At 41.9% G+C, this 18,216-nt stretch overlaps 1 protein-coding gene across 4 annotated transcripts in view; it reads left to right on the forward strand.

Moving 5' to 3' along the window:
* Window positions 1–18,216, forward strand: part of rerea (arginine-glutamic acid dipeptide (RE) repeats a) — a 178,458-nt gene that overhangs the window by 109,823 nt on the left and 50,419 nt on the right. For all 4 annotated transcript variants that reach the window (XM_084721320.1, XM_084721321.1, XM_084721323.1 and 1 more), the window contains 2 exons: window positions 13,018–13,123; window positions 15,469–15,565. In XM_084721320.1, coding sequence (XP_084577446.1) covers window positions 13,018–13,123; window positions 15,469–15,565 — 203 coding nt within the window. The remainder of the gene's footprint in view (window positions 1–13,017; window positions 13,124–15,468; window positions 15,566–18,216) is intronic.

An 18,216-nucleotide genomic window follows, 5' to 3' on the forward strand; every position in this document is an offset into this window, starting at 1 on the left:
AATTAAATATGTTTCAAATGGACTGGATGAAATGCGTCTTTCTGACACTCTCCAAAACTCCATCTATAATCAATTATTACAATATGGCGGCTGTTATTGCCTGTCTAGACTGAGAGTCATGTAGTACAGCTCCTTCCAGCACTGGGCCAGCCTTGTTATTGCAGCTGTGTTGTCTACAATACATCTCTTGTTGCAGCACAGCAGGAGGCTGCTCAAAGCTTCTGGCCCGTGTATGTGAATGTGTGTGTGTATGTGCATATGTGTTATAATCACATTCTTCCCCCGCATTCAGACTACAGTTACAGTTGCTGCATGTAACCTTTTGATTTTATGAGCTGTAACTGTATTTGGTAAAAGGCCTGTGACTTCTTCAAATCTTTATTTAACACACACACACGTCTGATAGGCTGCTGCATTTGCATCGACACTGATATATTGTCACACACATGGGTAGGTAATTTGCATGTGATTATTTGCATATTGTACAAAGCAAGCGTGCCTGACAGACCACCCACTGCTCGGCTTGTGCGGCATCTGGCTGATACACAGCTTACATGATGTATTACTGATAGGGCCAGTGTCATCGCTAGAGACTGACAGACAGGCAAGGTCACCTTCAGACACACAGATAGAGGGGTGAGGAGGGGGGAGGGTGGGAGACAGGGAGATGGATATCTTCAGAAGCAGTGGCCAGATAAAACAATACAATCACAACTGGTTGAGCTCATGGTGATAGGAGCTGTTCAAGGCTGTCTGTCCGGTTTAACGTTCAGCTGTAAGATCTGTTTTTGCATCTCTGCTTATTTGCCTCCATCTCCGGCTGTGAATGGCCACTCCTCTCTATCTCTCCTGGGTGTGTGTGTGTTTGTGTTCTTACACAGGAACGGTTGTATGTGCATGTGTGTGCGGAAATGAGCTGTGGTGTGAGAGGAGGATCATAAATATTCCTATTAGCTGTGTATCGATGTTTGCTGACCATACAGAGAAGCGCGCAAGCACACACACACACGCACACACACAGAAGCCTCTCGATTTCTCTGTCTCTATGTCACTCTCACACACACTCCTTGTAGACTCTCTTCTGATGGCCTGACAGCTGCTCTTACACAGAGAAGACACACACTCGTGCACACACACGCACACATAAACACACACTCTGTTCCCTTTTTTTTGTTATCAATGCTCCTATCATCCCACTCTAAGCACACACCCCATCAGTCTTTGAAGTGGCACACATCTGAACACACACAACCTGTCCACCCTTCACACACACATCCCAACCTCGGCCAAATCTTATTTGATTTAGGGCTGCAACAACGATTATTTTGATTATCAATTTTCATGATTGGTTGATTAATGATTTTCTCTATAAAATGGCAAAAAATATGAAAATTACTTGGCAGAATTTCCCAATACCCTAAAATGACATCTTTTAATTGCTTCTTTTGTCCAACCAACAGTCCAAAACCCAAAGAATTTTACATTGACTGAATGGAACAGTAAGTAACAGTACGAAAACACTCAGAAAGCTGTTCAAATTGAGCACAGTTATTAGTTGGTAATGTTAAAGTCTGTCGGAAAAAATTCTGTGCATATTAAGAGCCATTTGAAGATGTTAATGTATCTAATGCCAAACTGCACTGGTTTTACGAACTGTCATCTGTCCGACTTTGCTGATGTAAACGTACAAGGTTGCATGGACCATCAGGGCATATACGCTTGCGGCATACGGCGAGAGGGGCTGCTGTCTAATGGGGCCGCAGCCCTGACTAGTGGCAAGCGGCTGTATAACATCTTAGAGGCAACAGATAACTGGCATTGTGCATAAATAAAATAATGGTAAATAGTTAAACCGACTGGTGTTTGTGGTTCTAGCGAGGGTGGCGACAGTTAATCATATAGTCAACTAATCGTGCACATCCCTATTATTAACTACTTTTATACAGTATATCAGTAATGCTGCTGAAATAAAGCTCAAATACTGACAGACTTACTTTTTTGAAATATGGCACATGATATACAATCTCTAGAGGTGCAAGATTCTACTTTTTGCCACGGTCTAAAATCACAGTAAATTCCAGCTCCAGCTCTACTGTCCACCCTACACATACACATATCTTATCCATGGCTGAATGTACTTGGCACATTTGTTACTACTACATTAACCTACAAATTACATGTGCATGTGTGTGTGTGTGTGTTTGCGTGTCTGTGTGAATTATACCAAGAGGAAGGATCGATTAGCATTGGCTTAAGCAAGCCCTTCTCATTTCCTGTCTTCCATTACAGCACTCAATCACCCCACAGCGCCTTCTCTGCCATGCCCCGCTCAGGAGGCTGCCACTAGTAGTGGTACACACACACACAGACACACACATAAACTTATACACACATGCAGGGTCTGGATTAGCTGGCTGGGCAGGTGTCCAATATGACACACACACACACGCACACAGAGCCTGATATTCATATCCTTTCTGCACGCCCTTCTCAGTGAGCAGTCCCCCTCTCCCTTCTTCCACAGCAGCAGTCCAGTCAGTATTAGTAAGATGTCTCATTAGCTCGCCAGGCTATGCTAACAAGGCAAAGCTAACACAATGGATCACAGGCGAACGGCCTTCCAAACAAAACACCAGGCCGTTTAAACACTCTGCACAACACAAAGGAAGCCGGTGTTGTCCAAAAAACAGCAGCATTCCTCAGTCGTTTTTTTTTTTTTTCTGTGTGTGTAGTCCTGACTCATGGGTATTACCTTGAGACCAGACAAGACTCTGCTCTCAAGAGAACATCCCAGGCTGTACGCAAACACACACACAAGCACACGCACACACACGCACACAGGAAGCCAGGTATCAAAGCGAGATGGCTTTGAAGCAGCTAAATGAAAGGCTGAAGGCAGAAATGACAATGTTTTCTGGCAGGCTATAACTGTATGTCTGGCTGAGAGGGAGAGCTTGGGAAATAAAGTCAGTATTATGATCTGAACACCCAGATATGAGCTCTCCTAACCGCCTCCATCTGTCCTCACACAGCCTGCGTTTGAAGTCTCACTTGGATCTGCATTCTAGTCTATACCCTGCGAGTGCTGCAAGAATTTCTGAATGTGTTCTCAAAAAAGGAATAAGAAGAAATGCTTGTGTATTTGTGTGTAGTTTGAATCACACACAACACAAGTTGTCAGGTCCCTGGTGCTCCTTGCCTGTGGTCTGCAGATAATGATCATCATTAGTGAATGTATTCTTTATATCCTCTTCTCCTTTTTGCCTTTCACGGTGCTGCTCTCTCCATAGCATCACTTAACTCGTCTTAAATTTCTTGGCTAAAACCGCCGCGCAGCAGAAGTGTGTTGGAGGCAAAGGCAAATATTTAAGTTGGCCACAGTCTGGCTATTTTATGGAGCGAGCAGCCAAGGCTAGTGTTCTCGATTCTGCACTGCCACTCTCTGAGAAGGAGGGCAATGTGGTCAGCATCATGCATTTCGCTCTAATTTATCTGCCAATAATTTATGTTCTCCCACCGGGACACGTTTGAAATAGAGGATAGATGAAGCTGCAGTAGCTCTGTTTGTTATCAGCATGGCATGAGACAAAGTGTTCGACAGGCTCGACCTCAGATGTGGCAGTCATGTGCAGTGCTTGTGACTCTCCAGTGTGTAAAGTGTGCCTGTGGTTGGCAGAATGATCCACCAATAGTGGCTCTCAGCCCTCAAGTCTTAATTAGTATCATCTGTGAGTTCCGCGTGACCAGACCCCCCTCCTCTTTTTCTTTCCTCTCTCCATCTCTGCCACTGCCCCTACGTCTTTTGGCTGGATGACAGGAGGACCTGTTAAAGGATGTCTTTGATATTTTTCAACCTGGAGTTTTGTGTCTAAATGACTAATGGGAACAACTATTTTTGAATTTGGTCCACTGTTGAGGGACGGTACTGTAGCTGTCATAAGTGAAACCAAGCTACAGTGTAATCCCTCCCAGTAACTGTGCACTGTCCAAATGTGTTCACTAAAGCTGCTTCTCTTTGCCACTGACATCATTATTTTAAGTGTCAACAGTATGAAAAGGATTGCTACAGAGAGAGACCTGTTTTTTAAGAGTCAGACACATTTTGTTTAACCAGAAACAGCTGTTTCGTGCTCTCATCAAACTAACCAGACTCTCTTTGTAAAGCTGTAATTTTAACATTGTCATATTAATTCAGCAGCAGAAACAAAATAAAACGATTGACATGCCTTTTCACTGCTCTAACAGTCACCAACTGGTTGTTTGGTTGAATTCACAGGGTTAGATGTGAGAACATTGGGAGAGGAGCGATAGGGAGCTCAGACATAAGTGTAGAGCCAAAATATTTTCACATCTGCCTTGGTGAATTAAGGGTTTATTTTGACCAACCAACCAGACTTGGTGATTGTAGGAACTAGGGATGCACGGATACAGATGTTAGTATTGGGTATCAGTCGATACTGTGCTCGTGTATTCATACTCATAAAAACTACTCCAATGCCACCACAGCCCATACCACTTTAAGGAGTTTGGTAATGGTGGCAGTGGAAAACAACAATTTGTTACATTTAGAAAGTGAGGAACATGTGATGAAAATAAAACATGTTTTCAAAATAAAGCTTGGTACCCAAATGTAAGTATTTGTACTTCGCCTGAAAAAAGTTGTATTTTTGTATCCCTAGTAGGGACAGTGGAAAGACTGACCATGGTGTTTTTGGTTTGTTTTATTTTGTTTATGTTGAGTTTGAATGAAGATGGTGATTAAATGATAAAATCATATTCTTGCTTGGTGAGAGCAATAAAACAGCTGTTTCTGGTTAAACAAAACATACCATTTTTCTTTTTTTTTTTTTAAAAAAAGGTCTATAACTACAGCAGTCCTTTCCATAATGTTGTCAGACACTTAGTAACAATCTGAGTCTGTCAGTGGCAAAAACAATCACTTTTAGTGAACGTACTTTGACTGTCATGGTTATCTGGAAGTATTATGTTGTATCACACACCCCATTTACACCTGGGATCTGTAACCGGATAAATTATTCAGATTGTTGTACGGATTGCCTTTACGTAGACCTAAGATCTGAACCCAACGCGAGCCACACTGCCTCCAGATGTGGTGTGGCAGATCGGATCACATTCTGATCTTGTAACATTCACACCTTGCGTTAACATGAGTTTTTCCTTATCTGGATAGTGTATCCAGATACAAATCACATTTTATCACCAGGTGTAAATTAGTTGTTAATTTCACTTCTGCTGGCTGCAGCGTTCCCCCTCAATTCTTGACCAATTTCAAAAAGTATTGTCCCCATTTGTCACTTTAATACAAATGTAGGCTACAGGTTAAAAAATGCCTTTTAATGTCCTCACATGTTATTGTATGTCATCAGTTTGTGCAATGACACAATTAGCGACTCTATCATGTAGTGATTTATACATGTGTGCTAGATTCCTTGAAAAGGGTGGTTTAAATTTAAGGCAGGCTCATGTTCAAAGGCACACACGCACACACAAGACACACACACACACACACACACACACACACACACACACAAAGAGCAACGAGAGCAAATCTGCCCACTTTGAATCAGCTAAAGCTCATCCAATCCAATATGGAGCTGGGCTGACAGATGGGCCCAGTGTGTTCAAAGCAGAGGGCGCCGATTTAATATCCAAACAGGTCAAGCCAAAGAGAGGCAGAGAGAGAGACACCCCTGTGTAGGCACGGCGCAAAGGTCCTGCCAGCACCGCCACACCACAGCTGGGACTCACCTCACCTCCTCCCCCTCTCATACCTCCCCCCTCCGCCTCCCACACTGTCTCCATTTGTTCTTGTTGCCAGGCGGGGGGAAGAAACAGGCTGTGCACAGCTCCTCCTCACAAACATTGTAATCAGCATTTGTTTAGTGATATTATATGTACCTAAAGAGAAGGAGGCTTGAGGGTCAGGTTATCCTTCATTCCTCCTCAGAGTAGCCCAACACTCACTGTGAAGCCCATAAGGAGAGAGGAGGATTGCAGAGTGGGATCCTGCTGCTGCTGCCTCTGACAGCCTGATTTAGAGGTGCTTTTTCTTACCTCTGACACAGAGTCCCAGCCTGCCCCACTCTACTGCAGGGCTGGGAGAAGAATAGTGGTGCTTATCCTGAAAGCCTGTTATTTGTGTGTGTATGTGTGCGCGCAGGAAAGAGTGGATTCGTTTGAATGTGTGTGTTTGCTCACACAGCATGCTGGCATTTCTTTTTAACCGCCTCCTTTGTCAGTCACTGAGATGTCGTAGATTGCGTGAGCACAGCAGATCTCTTGTACCTCACCAGTGTACGTTCACACACATGCAGTTTTTGAGTGTGTGTTTGTGTGTGTGTGTGTGTGTGTGTGTGTATGTGTGATGTCGTCCAGATGGAAGTGCTTATTGAGTGCTGGTGTGCTGGCAGATATCTCTGTCTCTGAGAGAGCAGCAGAAAATAACGGAGAGAAAGAAGGAAAATGAGGAAGAGTGAAAACAGAGTGGAAAACCCTTCCAATCAGATCCATCATCTTTGTGTGTGTGTTCGTGTGTGTTTACGCGAGTGTATGTGTGATCTTCCCAGCCAGCTCTTCCTGCCTCCCCTCTCTAATCTTATCATGTCGGTGCAGCAGATTAGTCCTCCCAGATCCCATCTCTGCCTCCAAATGCCACAATCAGCCTTTTGTTCTTCGCTTGTGCTTACTCTCCCCTTGCGGCAGGCGAGGTGAACACGCTCACAATCCATCCTCCGTGCCATTTTGAGTCTCTGCCTGTCAATGTCATGCCGCTACCAGACCCTGATCCACCATACCCGAGCCTCCCCTGCCCTTGGGGCACTAGCTAACTAAGCTGTTAGCTCTGCCGCCTGCTAGCCTAGCTGAACTGCTTGACATTCCTTGCTAACACTTAGCTGCTGCCGCTGCTCTTGTCTGTTTGACCTCCCTCCTTCCCTCCCTCCCTTCCTCTCTCTCTCTGTCTTTATCTGTGTGTTTGGGGATCTGTCTTTCCTTTCTTACTCCTGGCTGCCACCTCCTGAAGGAAGTCATAGATCCTGGCTGCTGATGTCACCACTGAGAGGAGGAGGAGGAGGAGGAGGGGGTCACTAACAGGGTTAGCAGAGGAAGAGGAGAGTGTTTGAAAAGCAGAGAAAATAAACAGAGGTTTCCTGTTAACGAGGTGCACTGGGGGCCTGTCGTGTGGGAGCGAGAGGGTCTGGTTTTGTTTAAAGCAAAGCTCTAGTGTTACAGTGCGGAGAGGGGGAGGAGGAGGAGGAGGAATGGAGGAATAGGGCATTAGGTTTGAGGGTTACAGGTTGTAACAACGTTCCTTTAGTTTTGTCACAGCTCAGCTTGGCTGCAAGGCAATGACCATATTGTAAAGGCCACTGTGAACAGATGTGGGAGAAAAAGTTGCTGCTGCCGACCAAACATTGAAAGGTATTAGTGTCGTCATTAGTTTTTGCACTGAAAAGCTCTGTATTGATTTCACACTCTTTTTAGTTTAGTAAACATGGAATTAATTCCACACTCCCTCCATTTTAAAAGTGTGTGTCTAACGGAGCTGGTTTCTTTTCACATTTAAAGCCTTTTCCTTGTTAAAAAAGAAAGTCTGCCCTCTGTCTCCCCCCACCCCACCCCACCCCACCGTCTTTGTAGTGGTGTAGTCGTACACAGGGGCCCCAGCTCCAGAGTTGACTGCACACACATGCAGCCTCACAAAGAAAACTGCACAGCCATTATGGATCCAAGGGGCCAGCCACCTTTAGCTAGTCAGAGGGAGAATTAACCGTCTCATACAATGCCTGGTTTGTCCAGGCTGCTTTTAGAGCACTGATGAATGCACTGATTTGTTTAATATTAAATGGACAATATCTAAGTTCTGCTGCTAGAGGTCTCTCTCACAATAAAACGATAACAAAAGACAGTGTGATGACATCAAGAAGTAGCATAGGATCATGGGAGTTGTTTTCATCATTTGTTTCAAATCTGAGGTGACTTGGACAGTAATCATGTTCACAGAGGAGGTAATATTAAGTTTTATTTACATTATGTATAGTTACGGTTAACAGCTTGAACAACATTATCTTGAATAAGATTATAACATAAATAAGATTTCTCTTGTTTTGAAAATTGTTAGAAACATTTGGGCTAATATAAGTATACCGGTCAACCAAATATATAGCAAAGGTCTAGCGTTTTTGGACATTTTAATGCACAAATGTTTTATTGTTGGACATGGATAACAAATTCCAAATATAAATTGTGACTCCCATGTTACAATTACAAAGCAGTCCTTAAGAAATTTCTATTTCAATTTTGTTTATCATTATCTATACAAATATCATTAACACTAGTTTCAAATTAAAACGTGTACTGCAACACAAGCACTATAGATGTGTGAGTTTAGTGCATGCATGATTTTACGTCTCCTAATACATTTGTCTTATTAAATCATGAGTCTAGCATTATTCTCAGTTAACCCACCCAGCCGTTGCTAGGTTTGCTTAACCAGAATAGTACACATTGTGCAAGGCTTGTAACAATCACCTCAATTCAGCAAATGCTGTGCTACAAAAAACAAACACAAGGATACACAGGATAAACTCTATTGTTACAGTAATGTAGCCTCAGTAAACCCAAAATATTCAAGAAATCAGAAAAGAGACCATCATTGCACCGGTTATCAAGCTAATGTTAGCTTAGCTCAGCATTTCCGCTGGCAATATTTATTCATGGTGATTAGCATTTCACACACTGCTGTGGAGAACACAGAAGCACACTCAAGATTTGGAATCAAGAATTGTTAAGAACTGGAAAAGATGAGCACCATCTGAATCAAAATTGTTCAAATCCAATTGATACTCAACCCTACAAATGTTGTGTATTATAACATTAATAGTGACAGATGTTGTTTTCATTCTGCAAGATGTATACTTTAAAATCATGTACTATTTCCAAGTGTGTAACCTTCAAAGAAGCGACCCTCCTATAATCCAACCTCTGTCTGCCTCATGAGTGTGCCAAAGAATGCCACAGGCCAGGCTGAGCCCTTAGAGGAAGGGGAGGAGGGACCATTGTGCTCAGCCCCAAATCATGACTCTCAGATTTATATCTCCTCAATGAATAAAGGGATAGCCTTGTACCCTGGGGGCTCCAGTAAAGAAGGAGGAGGATAGTTGTAATTTTAAGTCTGAGGAAATGAGAAGGTCTTGCTCCTTCTACCTTAATCCAACCCCTTTTCTCCCCCCCTTCTCTATCTCCTTTGCTCTGCCTCCTTGCACTTTCTCCCTTTTCTCCTCTTGTTTCATTTCTTTCTCTCAGTAGTGGGTTAGTAAGTCTTTTGGCCTCTCTGCAGTGAGTGGCATTCCCAGGGTTTAGGGCCCAGGAGGAGGGAGGGCAGGGCCATGTTTAGCCTCTGGCAGGACAGACAAAGATGGCTGACGTTGTGCGGGGCTCAGCTCTCTACAGGCAGCGTGGAATGTCTCTAATCAATTCAGCATTGTGGGTTCCCTCTTATATGTTCCCTCTCTCTGTTATTTTCTAGGGCAGGCTTAGCAAAAAAACCCAGACAATACAACTAGTAGTTGGTGTGGCGAGTCTGAGCTGTCTATCATCCCCCTTCATTTTCTCCTCCTCGCGTTATCTACTCATTTTTCCACCCCGCGTGTTTATAGAATTGTGATAATTGAAAGCTATGCTTCACTCCCACTACGTGCTCCATATGTTGCACACTCAGTCTTTCTCTCCATCTCCCTCCCTCTTCTGCCTGAGAGGGCTTAACGCTGTTGTGAGCTTCTAAACAGCAATCTGCTCAGGGAGAGCGGCAGCTACTCTGTAGTGACGAGGATACTGATGATAGCTGAGGAAATAACATTTGCGCTTTGCTTTGGTTGGTTTGGTTGGTTTAAAATAATGCAGCCTCATGAATAAGGTGTAAAACCTGTTTGAGTGTGTGTGCACGTCTGTACGCATGCTTGTGCTTCTTCTGTTTTTGCATCAGCTCTTTATGTTCCAGCTCTGTGAAATCTCTTTGATTTAGTGGTTTTACAGGCAGAAAATGAAATGTTCAGGTAGCATGCTGGCAGCATTTATGGTCTCCTTAAAGTATTAATTATGTATAAGCACTGGATAACTACTTGTTCTGCTGTGGCAGGCAGCCTGTTAGTCTAGAAGGCAACAGTGTCTGTAACTGGATAGACAAGAGGTTGGGGTGGGTGGGCTAACTACTGTGAGGGAGGGAGGGACATGACGTCATTGCACACATTTCTTCACACACAGTATGGCTACGTGCTCAGGGGGTCTGAGTCTCAGCCCATCAGTATGGGCTCTCTGTCGAATAACAAGCAAAACTGTGAATGTGAATGCGATGTTGTGTGCATAAGCGCACAGTTGTCCGGAGCAGTGAGTACAGTTGACTGACTGCATGCCAGCTGCTGTTTAACACGTCCAGGCTCACTTACTCACTCGTTCCTCCTCCCTCCTTTAAGGTCGGAGAAAGGGAAGAACAAGAGGAAGGAAAATGGAGAGGTGGAGGAGTGAAATGAGAAAGACGGAGGAGGGAGGGAGGAATGGGAAAACCAGAGGTGGGCTTGAGGGTTTAGGGAGGTGATGATTTGCTTGGCTGCATGTGCTCAGTCTCCTCCCCAGTGACATAACAGAACAATGTACTCTAAAGGCTTTAAATATCTTTAGTCTGACCTCATGTTCCTGTACGCTCGCGCGTGCACACAGGCACACACACACACACACACACACACACACACACACACACACACACACACACACACACACACACACACACACACACACACACACACACACAGAGAGAGAGAGAGAGAGATACAATTAAGAGCCTGGATAAAGCGGAAGTTAAACTGTCTTCAATTACGAGCCTTTTTTCCGTATTCTCATTCCTTCTTTGCTCCCCGGGTGGTGTCAGCGGTGGTGCAGGTGTCTCAGTCAGTTAGTGCTGTGCAGTGTAGCTGAGTCCCTAATAAAGATGGCTGTGGGGGCCAATAGGATTGTGTCGCAGTCCAGCAGCCAGCCATCCCCGGCAGTCTTTCTAATGTTCTTTCAAACCACTGTGACGGTCAGTTGGGCTCATGTGAAGGCACAATAAATATTTTACAGCATGAAATGAAAACAGTATTTTGCCCTTTTCATCCCCTCACCTCAGCACTGGCCTCAGCTTCCACCATTTTCTTCCCCTCCCCCTCTTTTTTCCCCTTCCTTCTCTGTCTTTTCATTGACTGGCCCTGGAAAAGCTCTTCTTTTTACCCCAGTGCTGCCACTTGCTGGTCATGTAAGGGACTACAATCCCTTTGCTGAGTTGCACTGTAGCAAAAGACCAGTGGGTGGCAGCACTTTAAGAGTATAAAGCTCTAAGCATGGTAACATGAAACAGTATATGTGCATGGGTAAACTTCAAAAGCCCTAATAGTATGAAGAAAGAGAGCTACACTGGGTCAAAACAGTGGTGGTGGTAATGTAAAACACAACAAAATAAAAATCAGGTGCTCTTCAAGGATAGGGCCAATAATTAGATGAAAATAAAATAATGGCTGTCCAGTAAAGTAAAGCACTGCAAACAAATCAGCATGTCAATTGAAGGGAAAAATAAAATAAAAAATAGAATTACCATCACACAATTGACTGAAAATTATACAACATTAAGCTGACAATTAAGGACAAACTCTTTAGAATTTGTTTTGATCTGCAAATAGAAATTAGTTCATTATACCTAAATTATACAAATTTATATAAATTAATACATAGCCTCTTATATAAAATAACATAACTTAGACACTTTTGAAGTCTGGAAAATGGTGCAGGTTGTAGCTGCAGCTTATAATACCTTTCTTTTTAACATGACATATTTAACAAGGAAAGATCAAACAACAAAACACAATGCAAACAAAAAACAGGCAAACAAATGGGAAAAAATAAAAATATAAACAAAAACAACACAATATAACACAAAAAACACCTTATGAAAAGCAACTTAAACCCTGTAAGTTCTTGTGTCCTATCCTACGAGGCCCATGCTGCTACCAGATCATCTATTTTCAATAATTGTTCTGTATGTTAGTATAAAACTGTTATTTTAACGTTTCTGTTTAAACCTACTTAATATCCTGCATGTTTTCAGTTCCTCGCCAGTACTGTTCCATAAATTCACTCTTTGAACTGAGATACAATACCTCTCAAATCATGTTCACTTCCTCTCTTTTTAAACAACTTTTGTATACTTCCAGGCAATAATTGGTTTTATCACTCGCACATAATCTGAACTGTTTTAAAGTCAACCAGATTTTCATATCTTAGAGCCTTTAGATTGATAAATAGTTAGTTGTTTTTTGTAAGTAATTTTGTTCCCAATTCTTATGTCTTTCATTTTAAGAATAAAAATTGGATTGGTATTTGTTTTTTATGTATATCCCCACACTTGAAATGTTTAACTTTATATAATATTGCAAATGCAAACTAATGGTGTTGTACATTATTCTAAAGTAACAATAATATAAATATCACCCTGCACAATGGAAGCACTCAGATCTGCCTCAGATCTTTCCAGACTGTCCTTTTCTACTTTTCACTCTGATTTTCAGTATGCTGGACAGTCCGTGCATTATTTTCAGTCCTGATAGTAGGTTTAAATCACTGATTATTGTCATCAGGTTAAGAGAAAGCAGAAGGTGGAGGAGTGATTTGTAAGAGACACTCATCTGTCCCCCCCTCATGCTTCTCTTCTCCCTACACTTCCTCCAGCGACGGCCATCCCACTGTTTACTTTATTAAGGCTCTAAATGCTCTGCAATCCCTTTTTAATTGACTTGGTCTCTCTGCGTGCTTTTTGGCATCAGCCTGTGTGAGTCATAAACAGTGCGTCTGCACAGCATCACTGTTTGCCAAGAGGCCAGTTTGTGACGTCGTAATCAAACAAAATGATGTCTGTTTATCTTTTTTTTTTTTTTGCCCCCTGCTCACTCGCTGTGTGTCTCCTCTGTGTTGCAGAGTAAACGGGACCATCTGCTGATGAATGTGAAATGGTACTACCGCCAGTCAGAGGTGCCCGACTCTGTCTACCAGCACCTGGTGCAGGATCGCAACAATGAGAACGGTGAGACAGCCCTGTGTTTGCTGTGAAACACATCCGCACATTTTCACAGTACATACACAGAAACTAAATACACTTGCTCTGTAACACAACACTTAATTCCTCTCCTTCACAAATACACACACACACACATCTGCCTCGGCTCTCCAGACTGTTGGGGGAATATAAAGGCTAGCTGCGAATTGCATTTCAAACACAAACCAGAAGACAGTGTCCCAGGTTGCTGAGCCAATCCCGTTGCTCTGTGCTTGTTCCCCGGGTAACACTCCTTCAGGCCAGACAGCAGCACTGTCAAGTGTTAATAACCCGCAGTGTCATGTGGCCCTTGAGCGGACACACTCTCAACACCATCAGCGCCAGTGAACTCATCACACTCTTAACACATACACATCCACAGGAACAGAAGCATCGTCACCGAATATCAAATCCTGATGACGGAAAAGTCACGGAGGAAAATCACATTTAAAATGACTTGTGATAGTGGGACTAATCAATGGATGAAAGTGTTTTGATTTTATAAATAGCCTCTGGAGAGCCACAGACCACTATACTGTACTGTTTATTGATATTAAATTGACTTTTAAAATATTCTTAATTAATAAAGCCATCACATAGTTGTACATGTAAATCTATAAACTTTGCAAGCATTCCCTCAGCAAGTTATGAATTGATTGGTTACTTAAATCGATCATAAATATTTCCACAAGTACTTTTATTAGACTGTCAGTACACAGCATACATACATCTGAAAGTATGACATGTCTCCATGTTTTATATTGGTGATGGTCATACACTCTGTGAAAGCCAAACCTCCCACCTCCCCAACATGAGAACCATGCTCACATAATCAAATTACATACATATCGGACAAACTCAAAAAAACATACAAACAAACAAACGAAAAGAAAAAATGTGTGTTGCACATTGGGCTTCATCACCAATCGCACACCAAATCACACATATAGAAATAGTTATGTTTGTCCTGTAAAATAAGTAGCTAAATATATAATGTTGTAATTGCTATAATCAAAACACACACTCACCTGTTGACGCATCCTGTTCACTGTTCTCATCGGCAAACAAGCCTTTCTTAGTAAACAAAACTCCCCCTACACAGCCAGTGTTAGCAGTGGGGTGCTGGTCGGTCACAGGTGATACACAGGAAGTATCAAAATAAACCACCACACACTGAGCTGTGACTTTGAGTCAGCAAAATCACACGAGCACTCACAGGTGTGATGGATACACATAGCTCACATGATTAGTATGTCATTTCGCTTTATCTTTTCAGTGTTTTTCAAAAAGTGAACATTTATCCAAAAAACATTTTTGCTTTTCTCAGTTTGCATCACAGAATACAATTTGGCATGTAAACTGTGTAAAAACAGTCAGTTGTAAAAAGAAAACAAAAAAAAAACCAGAATTTTAAACTTTGATGAACTTTAATGGTATGATGACATTAATGGTATGAACTTTATACCACTTTCAATCCTAAGGCAAACTTTTTTTTAAAAATAGGATTATTTTTTTCTCTTTTTCAGTGCTGGTGCAGAAAAGTCACCAAACACAACCTGGTTTTGCTCTGTTGCAAGCCAAATTGCAGGCAGGACAATAAAGACTGAACTGAACTGAGGTCTTGAATGAGCACTTTTTCTAATAGCTTCGACACTTTTAATAATATAATTAACAAGTATTGTTTCATTTTAACCCATGGTATTGAAAAATAATCACAAGTTTTACTACTGAGAACCCAACTACACAGGGTGTTCGCTGTTTTTCATCTCAACCATAATCCTAATAGCACGTGTCAGACGGAAGGCGTTACTCTAGGGATTTGATTGAGGTTATCAACCAAACATTTTTTTATGTTGTTCCCTCCAGAAGCAGCCTCAGTGCAGCACAGTGCTCTGCTATTTGCAGCTTGTCCTTGCAGTAGGACTCAGGATTATTAGAATTGATGTCACAAGGCCGCAGTGCATTGGCCACAGCACGCCACAGGTCGGGTCATTTGTCAGTGATGAGTGCCAGCTCTTCTTGGTGGTGCTGATGCGTCTTAACCCCCAGAAGGGTCATTTCGCTTGAGGAACTGAACATTATGTCCTCTCCTCAGGGGACCGCACTTTATTGGCTTTATTGAATTATGTGGCATAATATTGACCTCTGCAGAGGTACTTGTTACTTTGGGCGTACACAGAACTGCACTCATGATTTTATTAGTGAGTTCAAAAACCCAAGCTACTTTATCTCTGTTCCCTCTGAAGCATAGATGAATGAATGTGGTTGTCTAAAGCATTATATATGAAGAAGATTTGTATTCAATACAATTGTGTGTTTCTTCCTTCCTCCAGACTCTGGCCGGGAGCTGGTTATCACAGACCCGGTGGTCAGGAGTCGAGAACTCTTTATCTCTGACTATGTGGACACTTATCATGCTGCTGCTCTCAGGTAAATACAGATATAAACACACACATATCATCATGGGTGCGCACACACACACAAAGACAGGGGGCTTTATAATCTTAACTGTGGCAAAAGATAGAAGCTGCACTTTGAAGGAAATTTCCAACAGATTTCTCTTTCACTCAATATCCAACCCATGTCCAGTAGCATCCTGACTGCTGTGATTGCAGTGTCTGTTACACCACCCTACTTTTACATGTGGTGTTTTGTTGCATTTACCCATTGAATTCACAGCTGTGGCCTATTTTTTATTTAAACTGGAAGCAATCCCAGTTCTGTGGACCTGGAAAGTCTTTATTTAATTTATTCTTTATTTACTGAAGTTTTATTGTTGTTACCATATGCAAAATTTGGGCACGTTTTGTGGCACCTTGTGCTGTGATACTGGATTTCTTTAGAATGAAAATAACTTTTACAGTCACAGATTTAGTGCTATTATACCAACAATCCAACCCTCAAGCAAATACCGTTCCACTATATTCCAACAGACTAATGACTAACACCATCTGTGTTTTAATGGATACCCAACTATTGTAAAATACTCGCCTGCTGTGATCCAGACTCAGGAGCCAGAAGAATGATTCTTTACTACAATGTGCTATATTTATCCTGATGATCAACAGTGGCAACATGGTAATAGTACTTAATTACTGTGGATGTATTACATACACTATTTTTAACTCTTAATGGAACAGTTTACCCCAAAATCAAAAATTCATATCTTCTTACCTGTAGTACTATTCATCCATCTAGATTGTTTTGGTGTGAATTGCAGTGTTTTGGAGATATCATACATACAGATGTCTGCTTTCTCTCCAGTGGAACTAAATGACTTTTGGCTTGTGGTGCTCAAAGCACAAAAAAAAAGTTTGAAAAATTCAACACCAGTGTGTCTTTCCATAAATCATGACCCAGTTACCAAAATAATCCACAGACCTTGTTTGAAGCAGTTTCATGAAGGAACTATTTTCTTTCTATTAGAAAAAAGTAGTTCAAATAGATGCTGCTACAGAAAGAGGATCATTCCAGCAGATTCTACCATAGAAAGGGTGAACTTTCTCTTCAAGTTAAGATATGATTTTTCCCAATTTGGTGCTACAGAAGCAATCTTTACTAACTTAAATCCTAAATACTCAAGCCAACATATCACCTCTTCTGACTGTTACCTAGCAACCAACACTACCTTTAATCTCGCTGAGCTCAATAACTTTGTACCCGTTGCTTTTGGTGATTTTACAACAGCACTAATTCAGGAGATAAAACAGAGGATGAGCTAAGATAGCAGACACAGTTTCCACTCTGTCAGCATCCTGTGTGTAAATGCAATGAATGAGCAGCCTTATAGATTAAACCAATTAACTAAGACTACTTGGTGTAAAAATAAAAGTTAGGTCAATAGTGTGTTTAGAGTTTACTGAAGTTAGAATCTTTGTGTAATACACTATTTCTGTCTGAAGTTGGGATGGGAACATTGACTGAGGATCTGTTCATCTGTAATGGCTTTTTTTTTTCCTAAATCACGTCCTAATAACTATGGTTATCGAACAGTTAAGACAGGATCTACAAGTCAGGAAGTTTCTGTAAAATGTCCCCTGCTGTGTATATCAGCTGGCCACGAACCAACCCCAAAATAAATTACAGCATTTTTTCTACAGCATTCATAAAATATTCCAGATTTAAAATAATATAATGTGTTGCTGCTTTGAGCAGGTGTTGTAGAAATGGACCAGATGTGAAACAATGCAAAGCCATAAATGAGAATCGTCTCATGCTGTCTTTCATTAAAACACTGATTGAAATGGCTGTGCATCAACTCCCCCGTACACACACACCTGTCACAGCATGAAAAATTTAGCACTTTTCATGTTGATGTCCCGTTAGTGTTGATGGTAAATCCTGTCAGTTAAATCTATAATTTCCTCAGTGTGTTATATTGACCAAGAAAGCTGATTTTATTTATTTATTTTATTTATTGTTTGATTTATTTTGTCCTGCTCAGGAGCTGTGCATGCAGTGCCTACCATGTATCAGGATGCATTGTATCACCACCTTAGCCTGTAGCTATTACTTAGTTGGCCAAACATAGCATTGCATGATACAAATACTCTACCTCCTGGCTTGTAATTTAATACAGGAATTTATTACTTCAACTGACTATATTTACCATCAACACTGACTGGACGTCCACATAAAAAGTGCAGATTTTTCCCTTTAATGTAAGGAGAAAGGAATACAGGCTCAGTCATTTTTCTTTCTCTCTGTGTTCCTGCCTGCATCTCCTCATCCATTCCTGTCTGACCACCCCTCCCACCTCTCCCACTTCCCCTTTTTCTTTAACCAAAACCATCTGTGAGCAGCACAGCGGCGGGCAGCCAAAGCCATGTCTCCCAGAAACCACTGATTTCAGGGCAAATTAGCTGCAACTTCTCCTACACAGAGCACCCTTTGATTTGACTTATTCTCCAGGCTTTAGATAAACGAGAGGGAATTCCAGTGGGATGCTGTAATGCCGCAGCTCTCCGAAGACAGCTCTCCTTAGCACCCTTTAATCTTTTCAGGGGGAGGAAGATACTGTTTCTGTGTGAGGCAGCCCAGCTCCGTATGGCCTGTGATGTCTGTTATTGTGATAGAGCCAG

Source organism: Lutjanus erythropterus, chromosome 6 (genome assembly GCF_056507025.1).
Source record: "Lutjanus erythropterus isolate fLutEry1 chromosome 6, fLutEry1.hap2, whole genome shotgun sequence".
Taxonomy (NCBI): domain Eukaryota; kingdom Metazoa; phylum Chordata; class Actinopteri; order Lutjaniformes; family Lutjanidae; genus Lutjanus; species Lutjanus erythropterus.